General features: G+C 35.0%; 1 protein-coding gene across 2 annotated transcripts in view; it reads right to left on the bottom strand.

Annotated features, from left to right (window-relative positions):
- LOC111148365 (X-ray repair cross complementing 4) overlaps positions 1-13671 on the bottom strand; it is a 337166-nt gene that overhangs the window by 208518 nt on the left and 114977 nt on the right. For both annotated transcript variants that reach the window (XM_022504862.1, XM_022504864.1), the window contains exon 6: positions 12771-12877. In XM_022504862.1, the coding sequence (XP_022360570.1) occupies positions 12771-12877 (107 nt within the window). The remainder of the gene's footprint in view (positions 1-12770; positions 12878-13671) is intronic.

Below are 13671 nucleotides of genomic sequence, written 5' to 3'. Positions count from 1 at the left end.
CTATTTAGAGTAAAAGAAATATGTTTAATTTTATTAACTCACTACTTTCTGAACTTATTTGGTCATAAAAATCATTTTTAGCAAAGAATATTTTAACATTTGTCTCCTGGAATACAGTTTTAATGAATGAATATAACTTCTCATAAGATATTTCTCCAGTTCATAGTTACCTTCCTATTAGTACTCAATTTAAAAAAAATTGTTTTTCGAAATAAAAACCACTGGAACTATATTCAAAGCAATGCATATAGCATCATAAAGCATCATTTTCAGAATCCACCCTTGTTCTCCTGAATTAACAGTAATAGAGTCGTCCCTGATATCCCATCGTCCCTGTCACCACTGTCCCTAATAGTATTTAAACAACATGGCAGGTAAAATGAATTAAAAATTATAATCCAATTTAAACTGCATTTATTGTGTTCATCTCAAATATATTCAATTATACTGCAATGGAGACATTCACTGCTTCATGAACAAATGTTAGAAATGCTACTGTGGATTTTTAATCCCAGGAGTTTTAACAACCTCTGGGTCACCAAATTTGTATCACAATAATTCGATCATAATGTCTGAGAGTATTGTAAAACCTTGTTTTTTACATTTTAAACTATATACTTAAATATATATATTTATATATAAAATGATAATGCTTTATGAGGTCTAAAATACATGGCAATGTATGTTACAATAATGCAAAAAAGTTAAGTGGACTTAAAGTGTCCAAAGTCCTAGCATTATCTAGGGAGCATGAAAGTTAAGTTAATGCAGGATTTAATAGGTCATGGATGTTTGCTGCCAACTCAAGGATTCTTGTCACTAAAACAAGAATAAATAAATTTGTAAGTAACAAGTTAATAAAGAGAAAGAATAATGAGAATAAAAGAGAGTACATTAGTAAATCTACACCTAAATGTGTACGTAACTGCATCAATTATAAATGGAGTAAACACTCCAATTATAACACAAAAATTATTAGGCTGGGTTTAAAAACAACTATAGATTTTAAATATATAAAAGTTGAAAGTAGAGGAGCAAAAAAAGATGAAAAAGATATACCATGTAGTAAACATCAAGAAAAAGAGAGCTGGTATAACTATACTACTAACAGACACAGAGAATTTTAAGGGAAAGCAGTAGTAGACCAACAAGAGAGATATTTCACAATAGTAAGAAAAAGTCAGTTCACCAAAAAGATATAACAATGTTAAATTTATACCCACCAAATAATACATAAATAGTATATAGTGTAAAGTCTTTATGTTAAAACTATATTTTTTAGGGGCACCTGGGTGGCTCAGTGGGTTAAGCTGCTGCCTTTGGCTCAGGTCATGATCTCAGGGTCCTGGGATCAAGTCCCGCATCGGGCTCTCTGCTTGGCAGGGAGTCTGTTTCCCTCTCTCTCTCTCTCTCTCTCTGCCTGCCTCTCTGCCTCCTTGTGGTCTCTCTCTCTCAAATAAATAAATAAAATCTAAAAACAAAAAACAAAAAAACAAAAAAAACACTATATTTTTTTATATTTTAAAACTATATATTTCTGTATTTTTAAAATGTCTACATGGACGTTTTGATAGTATTATTTAATATTTATTTAGCATCTCTACACACAGCCTTTTAATCAAGGACTAAATATAAATCACTGTTTTGCCTTATGTGCTTTGCCATCAAATCATAATAAACCTCCAACACAGATATGAACATTCCCATTCATCTTAATGGTGCATTAATGACACCAAGCTATATCTTTTTCCAGTTAAATGTGTGCCCACACCATTAAGTAAGAAATCAAGGAGGCCATATATTCTACCCTTTCTTTTTTAGGAGCCTTTAATCATTTTACAAAAACAAAGGCATCAAATGATTTAAATATAAAATTAAAGAGAACTCTTAGATTTTAAAAAATAAGGTCGTTCTACTAAATAAAAAGAACCTTTAGCACAAGAAGAGTTCTCAGACTGCCTGGATTAGAACCCCAGTTCTATTATTTACTAGCTGTGTTACCTTAGACAAGTTTTCTAATTTTTCTGTGCCTCAATTCTCTCAGCTGTAAAATGGTGATGATAACAGTATATCCTTCAAAGGTATATACTCCAAATATATACTTAAATGCTGTTAGATGAAGTAATGCATCCAAGAATGAACTAACACATCTAAGAAACCTAGAATACACTCAGGCACCCATATAAATGCTTAAGTAACCGAGTCCATAGTAGTTACAGTGCTGGTGATTACATTACTGTAACAGCGTGGTGGTGGAACCATAACAGAACAATAAAAGTAACAGCAATAGCAATTGTAATAGTAAAGGAGGAGGAGGAACAATACCTGTAGTAGCAGAATTAGAGTTAGAAGAACTAATCAAACTAGTTATCATTGTCAGAAAAATCATCATTTTCCAAGGGTCACAAACTCAAATTATTTCCAGGATTCATGCAAATGACCTCAATGAATAAAATGAGCCCGATCAAATACAAAAGGAAGAGTCAAAAAACAGAAAACTAGGAAACTATGTCCTATGTAAATGCAATCAGATTTATTACTTAACAAAGGAAAAACAAAGTATGTGACCTAGATCAACAGTTACAATCTCTGTACAGTCCAAGTTATTCATTTAAAATAAAAAAATAGTATTGTTAATACGGCTAGCCATTGTGCTTTTAAGCTTGTGGCGTCACAGACAGCAGTACTCTAAGTTCCTTTTTTTGTTCAGTCATCCCCCAAATTACAACTACCCCCACAAAATGCTGAATGTCACAGATGTGTGTTTGCACTTATTTCTCAATGCACTGAGTTTTACCACAAGGCTTGAAACTGGCACTCGGGGTCTCGCTTTGATTCCTTCTTCCGCTCACCCCACTTGTAACAGTTCTCTTTCATGACACCACATATTCGGACTCTACTCAGCGAGCCTGGTGATATGCACCCTTTACACATACCCAAGCCCTCCAGAGTGAAGCTTCAGCAAGCACCATGTCAATGCTGGTGGGCTGGCAACATTCCAGAACCTCATCACTAGTAAACTCTATCCTTTTGATCTTAAATATGGCTTATAAATGATATTGATGAGTTGGTACAAGGAACCAGATGTGCTGTTTGTGGTGGAGACCCCTGTCACAATCACAAAGAGACAAGAATCGTCTGTACTACATTATAGAAATGCAGCTAACTTAGAGATTATTGCTGCATTACCCCACCTTTTGTCTCAACTGGGTCGTGGTTGCAGTTACACAGGGCAATAAAAATGTTTAGCCTCATTTTCCTATGACAAAGGTGATCCAGGCTTTCTTAAGTTTGTTTTACTACAACCAATCAAAAAACAGTAAATAAATTAAAAAGTGTAAAACCTTTTGCATTTCTTAGACATAAATACTCAATTACACCCATAGTCATCTACACCCACCTAAAGATCTCACGGCTTTACATTAACAGCTTCATAAAAACTTGGTAGTACAATTTGATTTCATTTTCACAGTAATATACATCTATCATAGCACCATAAAAGCAACCTGAAATGGAACTTTTTAGAACACCAAGATCAGTGCATCAAATAGAAATATGTGAGTCACGTGTAGAATTTTAAACTTCCTATTAAATACATCCAAATGAGTAAAAAAGAAGAAAATGAAGGTAATATTAATAATATATTTAACTCAATACATCCAAAAATAATTATTTCAAGATTTAATTAATATAGAAATGTATTAATGAGACACATTACTTCTTTTTTTAATACTAAGTTTTTGAAATCCAATGTTTGGTTTATATTTATAAGTACAGTTCAACTTGGACAAGTCACATTTCCAGTGTTCAACAGTCTCACGTCACTAGTGCCTACCTGACTGAATGTGCAGAGCAGCTCTTGACAAAACCCAAACCAATGAACTGACAGAGGGTGATTTAGTTTCTGCCGGAAAGTTATTTTCTCCTCTTCTCAGTTTCCTTTTAACGTGTCTTATTCCATCTTTTTTTGGTTTAAATACCATTCTCCTAAGGTCAATGATTCTGAATCATTTTTGGAATATACTCCCTATTGAAAATATATAAAAATTTGAACCTTGCTCTAGAAAAGTGTACTTGTGCATTTGTAATGAGATGAACTGTGTCCCTCCCAAAAAGACATTTTGGGGTCCTAATCCCTGGTGCTGAAGAATGTGGAATTCTTATGTGGAAACAGAGGATTCACCAAGGTAATCAATTGAGGTTACAGGCATGGGCCCTAACCAGTGGGACTGCTGTCCTTACAAAAAAGGGGAATTTCGATGCAACACTGAAAGGGACAGTGATATGAAGAGACGGAGAAGATGGCTTTCAACAAGTCAAGGAGAGAGGCCTGGACAGAGCCTTCCCTCCTGGCCCTCAGAAAGAATCAACCTTGTTGACATCTTGATTTGGAACTTCTAGCCTCCAGAAGTGTGGGACAATATATTTCTGTTGTCTAAGCTACCTAGTTTGTGATACTGAGTTATACCAGCCCAACAAACTAATACATGCATTTATGTATATAACTTTATATATAACTCCAAAGGGTTCAAAGATCCCCTTGTTAACTACTTAAGAACCAGAAGTTAAGAATGCGCTTTAAGATTAGAACAAACCAAATTAAATAACATTAAGTAGTGTTTTCTGTCAACTGTTAATATTAATTTTATCAGTCAACATTTGTCCTAAGTCCATTCTCAGATCAGTACTCTTCCTACAACAGTGGCAAAAATATAATTTTTAAGCCATCTTCAGAATCCTGAAAGTTACTCACTGCACATTCTGAGGTTTAATATTCACATGGGTTCATGCTATATTTTAAGTATATATCCTTGATTATATGATCCATTCCCCCTATTTAGTACATGTCCTCTTAAAATATGGACATAGAGAGACTGTTTTGGGAAAATATTTGTTCTCTTTAGAGTCTTCTCCTTTTTTCACCTAATTTATATATGAATAGAAATGGTTTAAAGCAGAATTTCTCACATAGGGTGCACGGCATAATAATTTCCATTGAAAAAGTTCCTAAGGTCTTGGAAGTTTGAGAAACATTTCATAGTACATTCTACCTTTCATTACTATCTTCATTAGCATATTAAAGACCCTGAGAAGCTATGAAGAAAAGAAAAAAATGAGTAAGTGATCACATAATTTTTCTCTCACAACATATTACCCATTGAAACAGCAGGTAGATGAATACTTAGGTGAAGTCACCATACTCTGTAAAATCCTAGTCTTAGATGCTTGGAGCAAGATGGTACAATTATAGCCACACAGCAGGCTGACTTTAGGTTGGTAGATTGATTGGTCCAACGCACTTAGCCACTGCAGCCAGGAACATTACTTTCACCAACACTGCCAAATGTGGGTATTCTTCTCCACACCAAGTGAGCCTTTTTTGACCCAGGCCTAACAGTTGCCAGTCCTCACAGCCTCCCAGGTCCTGACAGGACTTCCATACTGAACAAACCCAAGGAATGTGGGAGAGGGCAAGGAAGAAGTGCACAGGATAGCAGTGAGGCCAGCCCTAGGCAAGAAGTGCACAGATTCCGAGTTCTTAATGGAATTTCAGCAATTTTTCAAGAATAAATACCTCTCCTATTATTCTTTGCCTTCCTTACTTGCCTTAGCATTTCAGTGAATTGCTTCTTGGCCTCCTGGCTAAGATCAAGTGCAGAGCACCTCAATGTTTACTTGTTTCTTTTTTGTCAGTTTATAGTTATTTTGGGGGGAGATTACCTAACCTTCTCATTCATCCATAGGCAGAAATAAATATTATTAACAGAATTTCTTTCTGTCTCTCCAAGAATATATATATAAAGGTATAGAAATAATTGCCTAGAAGGGCATATCAAAGTTTTATTTTAATAGTATAGTATAGAAAAATTATCACAGATTACTGCAAATCTTTCGTATATTTGAGATTCTTATGTAGATAAATACTAAGTCAAAACCTGAAGCAGTTAATACGGAGGGAGTGAGATAAGTCAGACAGAAAGAGATAAATACTGTATGATATCACTTATATACAGAATCTAAAAAGGCCAAATGCACAAAAAAAAGAGTAGAATAATAGTTGATAGGGGCTAGGGTAAGGGAATTGGGGAGATACTTAAGAGTACAAACTTGCAGCTAGGTAGATAAATAAGTCTTTAAGATCTAATGCCCAGCTTAGTGATTATAGGCAACAATACTGTATTATAACATCAAAGTAGCAAAGGACTAGACCTTAAATGTTCTCACCACAAAAAAAGAAATGATAAATATGTGATGCAGCAGAGGTGTTAGCTAATGCTACTGTGGTTATCATATTGTAATATACAACTACATCAAATCAACACATTGTACACCTTAAACTTACACAATGTTGTATGTCAATTATATCTAAATAGAAAAAATATACAAGGAATAACCTCAATAGAAATATGCATATTCTGGGGGCATCTGGGTGGCTCAGTCATTAAGTGTCTGCCTTTGGCTCAGGTCATCATCCCAGGGTTCTGGGTTTGAGCCTCACATCAGGCTTTCTGCTGGGCAGGAAGCCTGCTTCTCCCTCTCCCACTCCCCCTGATTGTGTTCCCTTTCTCGCTGTCTCTCTCTCTGTCAAATAAATAAATCTTAAGAAAGAAGGAAGGAAGGAAGGAAGGAAGGAAGGAAGGAAAGGAAGGAAGGAATATAGATAGATAGATAGATGGATGTGTATTCTGGAATTTCCTCCATAACTGTGTATCATGAAGTCTTGTTTTTTTTTGTTTTTTTTTTGTTTTAATTTTATTTTTCATAAACATATAATATCTTTTTATCCCCGGGGTACAGGTCTGTGAATCGCCAGGTTTACACACTTCACAGCACTCACCATAGCACATACCCTCCCCAATGTCCATAATCCCACCCCCCAACCCCCCTCCCCCCATTAACCCTCAGTTTGTTTTGTGAGATTAAGAGTCACTTATGGTTTGTCTCCCTCCCAATCCCATCTTGTTTCATTGACTTGTTTTTTAATCTGATGATGTTGCCTGTCTTTCTGGAGAATTTATGTACAAACAGAATCTCCTCTTCAACAGGGGAAGTGTTCTCATCACCCTATTGCATTAATTGCAATCTCCTCAGTGTTAGGAAATTTCCAAAGTTTTTAAAAATATCTCAAAAAGAAATGTGCAACCGTGATTTACTACTACAGGAGGCAAGTATTTTCTCATTCTTTTCTCCTGTGTAACCAGCAGTAATATATTTAACCTTTGTAGGCCTCTGTTTCTTCATCTGAAAAATGACAGGCTTGAATTAGAAGATCCAGAACTATATGAGATCTAGGTCTCTGAAGTACATAGTATCATTCCTGAGCAATGTTGCTTATGTATAATTGCTACGAAATACACTCAAATTGCTCCTCTGGTTTTTGTGACAGGTTTCACTAAATCAAGCTTTTTATTAAGAATTTGTAAATAAACAAGTCTGTGATAAACAAGCTGGATAAGATTAAGGGAATAATCTGTAATTCTAAAGTTGAATTTCTGACTAATCTCTTTGGCAGTACATGTTGTTACCCCTTCTGTGAGTAGACATTCACTGTTTGAAGCAACGAGCTCTTTGATACTTAGAAATTTTGGATTCTGTTCTATTTTTAAAAGCTACTATATCAGTATTCATCGACTCTTTGACATAGCCATTCATTTATTTTCTAAAAGGCTATTCTATAATCACACTTCCTTTCAGGAAGCCCACCAACTAAGTAGAAGCCTAAATTACTGATAGCAGTAATACAGGGGCCTTCCCGTTGGTAAAGAATCAAGACTAATTAAACTAATGTGCTAAATACCAGGCTAATATTTATGCAGATCAGTGATAGAAAGCTTATTTTTATTTGTTTTTAATGGTTGTGCACTTTTAAAATGAAGAAGAATAAAATATTTTAGAATAAATATTTTTCATATTTATACTTTTAGTAAGGCTAATTTAATTGGTCTCTAATTTTGAGAAATACTTTCAATTTCTACTAATAGAGTTATAATAGAAAATATTAATTATCTTAATTTAAAAATAAATAATTTGAAATAATTAAGGAGACATTAAAATAATTCCTCTAATTAGGAACCAATTAAGCATAAGTTTTCAAAAAGCTTCACAGGAAAGATCCTATTTCAATGAGATAAGCCCAATCTTTGTACTAAATATTCACCCACATTCTGAATTATGCTAACACAATAAATGTTTTATGATAATGGTTAAAATTCTTGGAATATTCATATACATTTAAGAATTATTTTCACATACAATTCTACTATTATTATAGCATCAAAATGGTTATAAACCTGAAAAACTACATAACCATAAATTAATTTTTAGGCTATGGCAGATATTTTGGGGGCAAATAAAAGGCCATGGATGCACTGCTAGACGTTTTGGCACTCAGATGCTATACTAACTACACTTCTCTCTCTTTTTATTTTGGTGAGGTTCTGTTATTCAGGAGACCTACTTCAATCTGAAGTTTCTCCAAAGACATGGACATCAGGTGTTACCTTGATTTGTATCCAAAGAAACAGAAGATTTCCTGTAGAAAAGGTTGTTTTACTATATCTATAAAAACCCAACATGGTTATTTTTCCATTCAATTAAAAAACGTAACAAAAAACAAAAACAAAACAACACTGGAGGTAGGACTAATCCAGACAAACCAGGAAATCCTTAGAGCCACAAGGAGTTACACAAACTAGATGAGAGTGCAAGTAATTCATCCTCCTTGGTAATCCAGGGGTTGAGCTATAAACAGAGACCATGGCAACCAGCTCATCTATCATAATCTTAATCTGAAACAAAGTTAAATACCTATGAACTCTAAGACTTTAGCATGCAGTAACAATTTATTTCTTAAACTAAGTCTGTAATACCATTGTTACCTATCTAGAAATTCTGGAAGTTAAGACCTACAGAAAGTAAATCTTGTTTTATATATTTACAGAAAAGTATAAAATGTAGTTGTGGGTGGTACAGACTGTGATGTTCAAGTTTCAGAATACTTCGGAGATCTCCTTTTAGCTAACTAACTTTAAACAAATTTAGAGGTTTTTCATAATATATGGTATAATACATATGAACATGACGTAGTTTATTAGAGTACTGTCATCAGTTATTTCCTCAACAACTCTAATGATGGGGGGAAATTTAAAACTTTGGAGAAAAAAAATAATAAAATAGATTGCCCATACATAAAATAGTTACCTGCCTATTTCCTGTAAACTACAATATCCTTATTGTACATCTGGATATATGTATGTAAATAAGCAGAACTTTTCCTTGATTGAATACTGTGGAATCACTAAATGATCTGGTCACACTAAATTATTATCATGCAGGAATGAATCATTAGGAAATTCGATGGTTTTTTACAATTAATGATGAACACACATTTACATAATAGAAATGACTACCAAGTTAAACATTTAGCCATTTAAATAAATGACTTTCTGAAAGAATAAATGTATTAAATCACATCAGTTTTTTCCTCTTGTTCATATCGTAGGGAAAGCACACATGAACCTGCACTACCTAAAATAAATTCAAATATTTACTTATACAATAAGAATAGGTAATTTATTATCAAGATGGCAGAATAAATTCAAGAAGAAACCTTCATTGCTCTGGTCCAGATACATAGTAATAGTATATAAAATACCAAAAGACGAATCTATGATTAAATATATAAACATATTTCCCATAGACTAAGAGTATAATTTTGTCTCTGTAAAAGAATGAATTATAGAATCTGGTAAGCTATAAAGAAGCTTATTCTGTTGTTTAACACTTAAAATGTTTTTCCTCAGATATATGGAATCCAGTTCTTATTCAATACCAAGCATTTTAGATCTGAGGTTCTTTTTTTTTCCCCCCTCCAAACTTCAGTTTCCCGAATATTTCTTACTGAAGCAGAAGGAAAAGGATAGTTAAAATTTTGAATAAAAATGTTCTTAACTCTTGAAATCAAAACCTGCCAAAAGCAAGTTAAGTGCAAAGAAAAAAATAAAAGAATCAGAGACCTATATGTCAAGTATGTAGTGAACTGATTTGAGTTAAAGAAAATACACCATGTAAAAGAAAAAATGTACAATGAACTAAACATTTTTGAAGAGAAGAGAAATTTAGCCAGATTTAAAATAGTACAATTGTAGGAATGCTTTGCCTAAAATAGAACACATATAGGACCCCATTCTCATATACCCATTATTTAACCATATATTTTCTTTTCAACAATAATTTTCGTCTACTTCAAAGGTTGGTGAGACTCTGAATAAGGAACAAAATCAAAGACCATTATATTCAATAAAAATTTTGAACATTTAGATTTTTGGAAAGAGCACAGATTCCCTTTTTAGGGAACTTTCAATTACATTTGATTATTAAAGAATGACTTCATTTTATATTGGGTCACTAATGTAAAACAAGCATTGCCTCCAAATGTTAACTCTGCTGTGCAAAGGTGAGGGTGTATGTGATTGTGTGATCCAATCAAACCTAATTAGAATCAGATTAATCAACCAACTAATGTAATCAATATCATGAAATTTCCATGACCCCAATCACATACCTTCCTATGTCTTGTCCATTTATTCTATTTTCTTTCCTGTCTTTATGGAAAGTGCCCATGCTCCTAGCTAACCAAATCCTGCCACTTGTCCATTCGATCCCATCTTCACTTATGAGAAACAGCATTCCAGCAATTTCAGCAACACTCCCCCACTTTCCTTACTTACTCCCATCAATATGCAAACATGGTGTTCTTTCTCTCATCTAAGACAAAGATGAAAGAAAAAAAAAAAAAACCCTCTTGGCCCCACGCACCCTTCAAGCAGCAGGTTTCCTCTTCTATACAGTAAAACTTGCTAAAAAGTGTTGCTTAGGCTTCTTGTTTCTTCCCAGTTCTCTCCTCTCACCCTTTTGGAACCTCCTATTTCTGCTATCCCACTGAAAATGTTTTATTAAGATCCCCAGTAACACCTGTGTGTCCTACCATGTTTGCCTGCCTGGCTGCTCCCTCTCAGTCTTTGCTGGTCTCCTCACTCTACACATTCAAGTGTACGAGGGCAGAGTCCTTGATCACTACCCTTTTCTATCTTCTCTATCTCCCTTGATAGCTCAGCCGGCTTTAAATGCCTCTTTACTTAAACATCTTCAGCAGGAAGCCCTCTTCCTAACTCCAAATTTGTATACCCAACTCCCTACTTAATATCTCAGAATTAAGGTTTGTAAAACTAAGTTCCTAACCCTCCTCTTCCATACTCTCATAATTCAGTAAGTCAGCTGCATGCCTTCAGTATTCAATCCAAAACACTTATCCTGATTGGTGTATGCCTGTCTCTCAGTACGATACCCACTTCAGCAACAATAATATGTTGCCTCTAGACATATCTAGAATCTGCCCCTTGTTCACCATCTTCACTGCTGTCACTCTGGTCTAAGCCGCTCACGTCCTTCATGCTTTGTTGAACCAGCTTTCCACTCTCTGTCTTCTTCTACGCTTACCACACTATGTATACTCTTTTCTCAACATAACAGCCAGATTAATCCTGCTAAAACTGTAAGTCAGATCACATCACTTGATGTTCGAAACCTTCCAACAGTTTCCAGCGCAGTTGAAAGCAAACCTTGAAATCCTTACAATAGCCTATAAGGCCCTACACATGATATGCCCTCTCTCTGACCTCATATCTCCATTCTCCCTATCTCTATCATCCTACTGTACCCATACCTCCCTCCATGCTATTGCTTAAACACATCAATAAAAAGTTGATGAAAGCTCCCACATCGGGGTCTTTGTACTAACTGCTTTTTTTCTGCCTAGCATACTCACCCCACAGATAGACGTGTCACCTTTTCTGGTGCCCTGGCTAAAATTATAACCTTTATCCTACTTCCACCCTGACATTTTCTATTATCCTTTCCTGGTGTATTTTTCTCTTCAGCATTTATCACTATCTAATATAGCTTATATTCAATATATTCATCTTGTTTTTGTCTGTTTCCCTGACTAGAATTCATAAACTGCATGAAAACAAAAATATTTGTTTTTTGCTCTCCGACAGAGAATAGTTTCTGGTACCTAAGAGACACTCAGAAAACATTTGCTAAATAAATGAATCAAACATTTATTTTGAGAACACTAGGATTCTGCCAGAACCACGTAAGTGTAAGATGAGTTCAGGAACTCTTGCATCTAGGAAATCTATAAACATTTAGAAATATTATTCATGGATTTAGATCTGAGAGACTGAGTAAGGCTCAGGTACTTTAACATAAACTGCCATTTCCCCTTCTGTTCCCCCATCACCCATCTCCCCCTGCTAAAATCCCTATTCTGAATAGTGAAAGAAGGCTCAACCTCAAGACAACCTGAAGCATTCTAGATCACCCCACTCCTTGCCCATCCATAGCTTTAGATGGATAAGATCTCACATGTTAAAGGCCACCAACTTCGAGCTAGATATAACTAGCATGAACACATACATATCTTGCTTATTCCTTATGTACCCTTATTTAATAGGAGATAGCATGCCTTGGGGTGTGTGTGTGTGTGTGTGTGTGTGTGTGCTTGTTTGTTTTATTGCTAACGAGTTGCCGCACTGTATAATAAATATAATTTTTAACATTAAGTACTTGAGGTTCTAGACTAAAAACCCTGAAGAATTTTTGTAGAAAAGACCTTTTTCATAACATTTTTCATTACAGTTTATTATCTTTAGGATAATAAGCCCGAGTGAGATCTCCAACAAAGGAAATGAATGCACTCCTCTTACTTGGAGCTAACGCAGAGCGATCAGGCAAGTCTTCACTCTCCTCATCAGTGCTTTCATCATAGATTGCATCCCTGTCAGCAGCCATTTCAGAATGTGTTGTGATTTCCCTAGAAACACAGAAAGGTAGAATTATAAATTTTTGGCTCACCCCTGGCTAGGTATCAAATTCACCAGTAAATAATTATAGAAAATATCCCTGGAAAAATACCTTAAACAAACATATACTGAAACATACATGATTAAGATGAAAGCACTTTATAAAGACTGTATGTTGGGGCGCCTGGGTGGCTCAGTGGGTTAAGCCTCTGCCTTCGGCTCAGGTCATGATCCCAGGGTCCTGGGATCGAGCCCCACGTGGGGCTCTGCTCAGCGGGGAGCCTGCCTCCACCTCTCTCTCTGCCTGCCTCTCTGCCTACTTGTGATCTCAGTCTGTCAAATAAATAAATAAAATCTTAAAAAAAAAAATATAAAGACTGTATGTTAACTCTCTTAAGAATATGTTTCCCTTCTACCTAATTTAAATGTGGTTTAGTGCTCACTATAATCAACTCTTCAGTTTCTTATCATCTTATTCATCTATCAAAATACTATTCTTCTGAATTACCTTCTGAAGATCACAGAGTGTTCAGTATTTTACTGATCTCAAAGCAGTTCTGCCTTGCTTTTGACTGTCCCTAAATTTTCAGAGAGGCACCCTTCTTCTTACTATGAAGATGCCAAGTAAGGCACAGAGAGTTTACAGGACTTGTCCAAAGTCATGTACTAACAGGTATCAGTGCCAGATAACACTTGAACGAGGTCCATCTGACATCAAATGTTATATTCTTCATATGACGCCATTAGTAAAGCTTTGTGTTCTCTCAGATTTGGGCAAAAAATGCAAACCTGGATCCACTAAAAT

This window comes from Enhydra lutris, unplaced genomic scaffold, assembly GCF_002288905.1.
Source record: "Enhydra lutris kenyoni isolate GAN:26980312 unplaced genomic scaffold, ASM228890v2 scaffoldscaffold19, whole genome shotgun sequence".
NCBI lineage: Eukaryota > Metazoa > Chordata > Mammalia > Carnivora > Mustelidae > Enhydra > Enhydra lutris.
This window is presented reverse-complemented; position numbering and strand designations above follow the sequence as displayed.